General features: G+C 37.1%; 1 protein-coding gene across 2 annotated transcripts; it reads right to left on the bottom strand.

The window, feature by feature from the left end:
* Positions 1–1,229: 1,229 nt before the first annotated feature.
* Positions 1,230–7,018, bottom strand: RPL29 (ribosomal protein L29). Of its 2 annotated transcripts, XM_063427503.1 has the most exons (5): positions 6,985–7,012; positions 5,291–5,335; positions 2,612–2,676; positions 1,390–1,510; positions 1,230–1,347 (listed from the first exon to the last, which is right to left on the bottom strand). In XM_063427503.1, exons 2-5 carry the CDS (start codon positions 5,325–5,327, stop codon positions 1,331–1,333), a joined length of 240 nt encoding a protein of 79 aa, XP_063283573.1. In that variant the 5' UTR covers positions 5,328–5,335; positions 6,985–7,012; the 3' UTR covers positions 1,230–1,330. The 2 variants fall into 2 exon arrangements, with proteins under 2 accessions (XP_063283573.1, XP_063283571.1); XM_063427501.1 differs by having other exon boundaries at positions 1,230–1,510; positions 6,985–7,018.
* Between the last annotated feature and the right edge of the window lie 537 nt (positions 7,019–7,555).

Below are 7,555 nucleotides of genomic sequence, written 5' to 3'. Positions count from 1 at the left end.
TTACCTTGTTAGGCCTCAGTGTGAAGTGTAGGGCTGGCTGGCAAGAGCACACCTACAGAGCTTAAAAGCAGTTGGCTGACCGGTAGTTGTGGCTGGGTTGTAAAATCTCCAATGCCTTTCTATTTGAATTTGGTGCCCAAGCTTTTAGACCGCATTGCGCTCTTGCATAGTGTGCAGCGATCTCTCGGTGGAACACATCGCAACCAGTCCGTGCATTCCACCTGAACAGTCTCCAAGCCGTGCACACTGTTTGCAAAATAAAAAAGTGAGTCTGCCTACCCTGCTGGAGGCAGGCAGAGAACAGGAGCATTTTGGGGGTTTTTTTTGGCAAAGAGGTGAAGGATAAAGAAAGGATTAAAGGGACACTAGTCACCAGAAAAAGCGCAGCTTATAATATTTGTTTTAGAGAGTAGAATCATTCCCTTCAGGCTTTTTGCAATGAAAACACTGTCTTTTCAGATAAAAGACAGCCAGAGGATAACTCCACTGGCCACTCAGATGGCTGGTAGATGTGCTGCAGAAAGTGTAGTGCCATTCAGGTTCTACACTCTGCATGCAGACACTGAACTTTCCTCATAGAGATGCATTGATTCAATTCATCTCTATGAGGAGATGCTGATTGGCCAGGGCGGTGTTTGACTTGTGCCCCTGATTATCCTCCTTGACAGTCTCAGGCTCTCTTATTGGAAAGCATTGTGATTGCCTCACAGAATCCCTTATGATGAGGTCAGGCATATTAAAGGGCAGCAGTTGCAGACTTGAATACAAGTAAGATTTTACTATATTTAGGGAGGCAAGGGGGGTTTGGTGGTTTTAACACTATGGTCAGGAATACAGGTTTGTGTTCCTGACCCTATAGTGTTACTTTTTTCTTCTTTTCATATACAGTCCTGCCTGCCTATTTTTTTTGCAAGAGAAGGTGATAGCCCTAGTTTTGCACTGCCTCTAATCTGGGGGGAATCTTGTTTTGTAATAAGTTCATTAAGCCATTTACATTTTATACATAATACTGCTGATTCACTAAACATAGAATTTTAGTGAACTGGAAATAGAAGTGCAAAATTAGCAAAGCTACGACTATGGTATTACACCTTTTCCCCACTCCGCTACTGAGGTCTAAATGCAGTTTGCAACTCACAATTTACTCTTTAGTTAATACAACCCATTGCAAAAGCATATTATATCATAAATTAGCAAGAACGGAAAAAAAAAGCTTAAGAGACCATAAATTTGTGTTTCAACTTTAAATTTAATAAAGTGACATTATTCATGGGCACAGAACAGTAAAAATGACGATGTTGCAAAGTCCCAGCATATTATCTAGAAAAGATCATGGTTTTGCGACAGGTGCACTTATTGCAGTGGCTGCAAGGGCTGCTTTTGCAACAGGTGCACTTCTTGCACTGGCTGCAAGGGCTGCATTTGCTGCATTGTTTATTCGCATCTTTTTCAATCCTTTCTTATTGTGTTTCTTTGCAAAACGCAGATTCTTCATGAACTTTGGATCAACCTGTAATGATAAAGATGAATTGAATGCCAGTTTGCAAAACACAATAAAACATGCATTTTTATTTCATATATTTTCATTTCTGGAAAAAAAATGGATTTAATGCTGTACATCTACATTGCCATTTTCTAATGTATAAACCAAAGGAAAAAAAAGTTAATGCACTCTTTCCCAAACCCCTATGTATATTTAAACAAATAGAGGTTAGTTACTCCAATGGTCATTAGAGGCCTACACTAGCCATTCTCCTTGCTTCCTTGAGCTTCTGGCAAAGATATCTCTAATGAGGTTGCCACAGAATTACTCACAAAACTTTAAATTGTTATTTCAGAGAATTGTTGAAGTTTAAAGTAAAAACTGCTAAGCATGAAAGTTGTCTTGTGAGAAATTTCCAATTCAGTCAAAAATGTACCTGGTATGATCCCACACAATTCATGAATTATTAAATAGTCAAGCTAGTCTTTGTTAAAGCAACACTTCAAACACTGTATACATTTTAGAATGGTTAGACTTCTTAGCTGGGCTTCTCCAAGCAATGGTGCCCAACCCCAATACTTCTGTCATAGAGCCAGAAGAGCTTCCTTTTACTCTCTTAATCCAAGTCCTGCAAAAACAAGCTTAGCTCAGACAGAAGGCTTCCTGCTCTATGCCTGATGGATTGTAGGCAGAAGCTAAACTGTGCTGTAGAGGTTATGGTACTTTTAACCCCTTAAGGACCAAACTTCTTGAATAAAAGGGAATCATGACATGTCACACGTCATGTGTCCTTAAGGGGTTAAAGATCCTTTAAGAATGCAGTTTTATAAACCTCATGTTGGCCCAATATTGGGGTAATAAATTCTAGCCAACAAACTCAACTTTAACTAATGACGATGCCTAATTTGTTAGAATATAGCAAATATTTAAACCAGCAGCTAATGCTAAATAAGCACAACATGGCCTACTTGGCATAGGATTTCTAGGGATGTGATGGTAGTATTAATTATTATTGACCCTTAAGAAGTCAAAAAAAGCTGGAAACTAACCTGATACTAAAATAATACAAAAAATATTACATATGTAATATACAAATAAGGCAACACAAAGCAAAAAAATAATACTTACCCCCTTGAGAGATTCATATCTCTGTGATCTGGGCTTCTTAATGCCATTTCTGTGCCATTTACGGGCTGTGAAAAAAAGTGAGCACAATAAGAACCTACAGGCTAAAAGCTTCAAACAGTTTTACTGAACCAGGAGATAGAACCCACAGCTATAGAACGGTGTAGACAGCACTTCAGCAGCTTTTTTTTTTTTTTTTTAAATAAGTCAAAGGATTCAGGTAGCTGTGGCACCCAAAACCTTCATGCGGAAACATGTCATTTTGGAGTATTGACTAAAAGGTCCTCATTCTTACATACTTTACTCACCTGAATTTTAAAAGGTACACTCCAATCACCATAACAACTTATTGAAATGCTTATAGTATAGGCTGGATATGAGGTTCCACCTGGTTTTAATCATATCAATTTGTCTAATACTGGAGGACCAAAGCACATCCTATTTGTAGTGCAGTAATGAGGAAGTGAAATATCCAAAAGAGTAAGCAAGCTCTGGTAACAACAAGTCACCATTAACCTTTTCAGCAATGCCAAATTGACACAGACTCCAGCTTGAAAACTACTATGACATGGTCATCTTGCACCATTACCACTACAATAATCTGCAATAGTGATTGTGCTTCAAGTATACCTTTAAAAGGGAACCTATAGTGCTAGGAAAACAAAGTTAAAAACTCCAAAAACTATGTCCCTTGTAAAATGCCATGCTCGCATTAGGACTTCACAAACAGGAAAGCATTGTATAATGTTTTCCTATGCTGTCTTGGGTTACCAAAAGTTGCTTAACAACCCGGAAGTTCCGCTAGTGGGTGTCTGGTATACAACCACTAGAGGTGGAGTTAACCCTATAATGTAATTATTGTATTTGATCAAAAACTGCAATCATTTTTGTATTTTGTAACGGTATTACAAAATTAAAAGAAACGGCAGACCAAAATAAAATAAAACCTTTTCCCAGACTTGTTTCAGAGTATAACATTCCGAATAAATAAATTTTTAACTACTTAAGATCGGGAGGCTTTATCTCGAAATATCTGTACAAAGGATGTTCAGAAACAATTAAAGATTGAAAAATTTTACTGCAACAAGATACCTTTAAAAGGTTTTATGTCTAAGTGTGCCCCAATTGTATATAAAAGGTCTTCTAGAACTGAACCCACAGCCATAAAAAAAAGACCTTAAGATCAATATGAATGTGAAAGATCCTTTGACACCACATACAAATAAATACATTGGGTATTAATTTAAGAGAAACGCAATATAAGGTACACAACAGATTGTACTGGGTACCAGCAAGAACGGAGAAATTGAAAGATAGTAGCGGAGATTCAGATATTTACTGTTGGAGATGCGGAAAAGGCAAAGTAAGTATGATGCACATGTGGTGGAGTTGTCCATTAATAAGGAAGCTGAGGGAAAATGTGTTCACAGTTATAGACGATTTAAGTAATAAGAAACTAGAAAGAAGCCCAGAACTGGCCCAACTACATTTAAAGATGAATAATACTGAAAGATATCCTTCATGTAATTTTACATATACTAACTGGGGTAAAACTAATGATTGCAAAAAACTGGAAAACAAGTAACATTCCTAAACTGGAGACATTAACCGAACAAATAATCTGGCAATGCAAAATGGAAAAGGGCTGCCAAGAAATAGAACAAACAAAGAAAAAGATATGGGAGTTTTGGCTTAAAAAAAAAAAAAAAAAATTTGAATCATGTATAATTAAAATTCAGATACGGTTAATAAAGATAGTTCTCGTTGTGACTCTCTCAAAGGATATTTAGGTGACTGTGTTAGGTGACTCTATAGTTTATAATTCTGAAAGCAAAAGGGTAAAAAAGAGAGGAAAGTTAAGGGGAAAAGTTAAGAAAGGGGAAAGAAAAGAAAAAAGGGAACAAGTATGGAAGTTACTGTTATATAGGACATAAAAGGTCACTTGCAATTATTTTGTGTTTTTGTATATGAGAAAAATGCAATAAAAAAAAAAAAAAACACTGCAATAATTACAATTGTAAGGTTAAAGGACCACTCTAGGCACCCAGACCACTTCAGCTTAATGAAGTGGTCTGGGTGCCAGGTCCTTTTAGGGTTAAAACCCATTTTTTCATAAACATAGCAGTTTTAGAGAAACTGCTATGTTTGTGAATGGGTTAAGCCTTCCCCTATTTCCTCTAGTGGCTGTCTCATTGACAGCCGCTAGAGGCGCTTGCGTGATTCTCACTGTGAAAATCAGTGAGAGCACGCAAGCGTCCATAGGAAAGCATTATGAATGCTTTCCTATGTGACCGGCTGAATGCGCGCGCAGCTCTTGCCGTGCGTGCGCATTCAGCCAACGGGGAGGAGAAGAGGAGGATCGGAGGAGGAGAGCTCTCCGCCCACCGCTGGAAAAAGGTAAGTTTTAAACACTTTCCCCTTTCCAGAGCCCGGCAGGAGGGGGTCCCTGAGGGTGGGGGCACCCTCAGGGCACTCTAGTGCCAGGAAAACGAGTATGTTTTCCTGGCACTAGAGTGGTCCTTTAAGGGGAATGGGACAGTGCAACCAGACCACTTCAATGAGCTGAAGTGGTCTGGATGCCTATAGTGTCCCTTTAAATGATACATTTATGCAGAGTAATCTATCACAATATTTTTAAAACTCAGCTTTTCATCAATTATTGTGCATAATAAACATACTCACATTGGTTGTGGGTGGTGTGATTCTTGGACTTTGCCATGATCAATCCTGTTAAGAAAGAAGAAAAGCCTTAATAATGCACAGTGAAAGTATACAATAAGCCACATAATGTTCTTCTATTACATGCTTATCACAAACTGTCATATGAGAAAGTTGAAATATTTTCAGAATACTGCTTAGTCTTCCAGCTAAAGTGGTAGAGATTAACACAGTGAAGGAGTTTAAGCATGCTTGGGATAGGCATAATGCTATCCCAACTATAAGATAAGGCCAGGGACTAATGAAAGTATTTAGAAAATTGGGCAGACTAGATGGGCCGAATGGTTCTTATCTGCCGTCACATTCTATGTTTCTATTAAAAGGAGTATTCTATAGCATAGATGCACTTATTCCATATTATGCAGTTAAAGCATTTAAAAAAAAAAAAAAAAAAAGCCAATCCCAGCCCTTCATTTGTATCAATATGAGCTCTAAATAAATATAGAGCTCAAGACTTATAAGTTACATACATGAAGTTTAGTGTGTCTGATATAGATATATATTCTCCATACAATATAGTTGTGGTGGGGAAAAAAGTGTGGCTGAAAACCCCTTCCACCTGAAGTGGATAGTTAATACAATGCTAAACACAAATACATTATAAGACTATACGCTATAAGACTTTTCCCATAGAAATCTCACTTTAACAGTGGTCTCACTACTGCAAGGGATTCTGGGTAGGTGTATGCAAATGAGCTCAACAAAGATTTTATATATATATATATATATATATATATATATATATATATTTATATATATATACACACACACACACATATACACACACACACTTTTAGATTATAGATTTTGCTATTTGGATTTTGCTGCAATTCAAAGTTTAATAAACAACCCGATTTGTACTTTTTCTACAATTTTGGTTCTTGAGCTTATTCTTTCACATCCAGAAATCCCATATACACCTTGCCTCAACTGTAAACAAATATACAAACACACACACACACACACACATATACATACACACAAACATATACATACACACACACATATACATACATACATACATACACACACATATATACATACACACACACACACACACACACACGACATGTCATTGTAAAATTCCTGAAATTAGTAGTAAGTAGCACCCATTACACTTCCAAATCATGGGTACCAAGTGAATGCCAACTTACACTGAATGTATAAGTGCTTGTTCTCCATTACTTAATCTGTTTAAAATGAGGATCAAGGCATGTATCTATGAGCAAGAAGTGCAAGCATGATGTCAAGATAAAACTGGCTGTGGCAGAAAGTGGTTTATTTTCCTTCCATTTAAAACTAGTCGGGGTATTGCAGACATTCTCATATAACTACATCTGATCAGCAAGATCACAAGAACTTCAACTTTGTAAAAAAAATAATAATACATAGATAGCCCCACCAGAAGTCTCCTGTATAATAAACTTAGTATTAAGTATCATCAGTACTGTATCAGAGATACTGCTTCATATGTTTTCTAAGCAGAGACGAAGATTACTATTTCAACCGTTTATACAGATTAAAAGCCATAAATACACCACTCTCAATGACCCTCTGGCGCTCTACGTGGTAACCGAGCCCAGTTCGTGCCGATATATCCCTCATTAAATGAGGATGGAATCGGATAAAATAAATCATCCATGGCTTCGAACACTCACCACTACTCCAGCAGCGAGATTCACAAACCGGAAGAGAAAGAACGGCCCCAATGCACGCCGGGATGTTACTGGATTTGGTGCAACGCACGCATTCCCCTTTACAACTAAGCACTCTGAAAGAAGGTTCCGGGGAGTTTATACATAAGCAGCAATTTTTTATAGTTTGGTGAAATAAATTGTATAACTTAATATGTTTTCTACAGGTGATAACACACTAAATGGGTTGTAGTTACCCACCAATATCAACGATATTAATATCCCATGTCACATAAAAATTAAATCATATGGTATAAATTTGCAGCAACGGACTCAATCTTTGTTGATATTGTAATATTTGTTTTTAAGTGTTATGTATCAATGGGCCTTCGAGGGTATCACAAAACTATTGCACTGTTATTGGTTTTATTTGGGGTTGTTTTTTTGTTGTTGTTTTTTTTTTTTTGCAATTTATTGGTGGTATATGAACATGTCGCTGACACATTTACATCTAATTATATGTGAACATTTGGTGCAATTTATTAAATCTGTCAAGTTGGTTTTTTTTCTGTCGCATGCCTTGCATCCTAACCAT

The sequence above is a fragment of the Pelobates fuscus genome, chromosome 7 (assembly GCF_036172605.1).
Source record: "Pelobates fuscus isolate aPelFus1 chromosome 7, aPelFus1.pri, whole genome shotgun sequence".
NCBI classification, from domain to species: Eukaryota; Metazoa; Chordata; class Amphibia; order Anura; family Pelobatidae; genus Pelobates; species Pelobates fuscus.
Note: the sequence above shows the minus strand (reverse complement) of the source record. Positions and strands in the feature narration are given on the sequence as shown.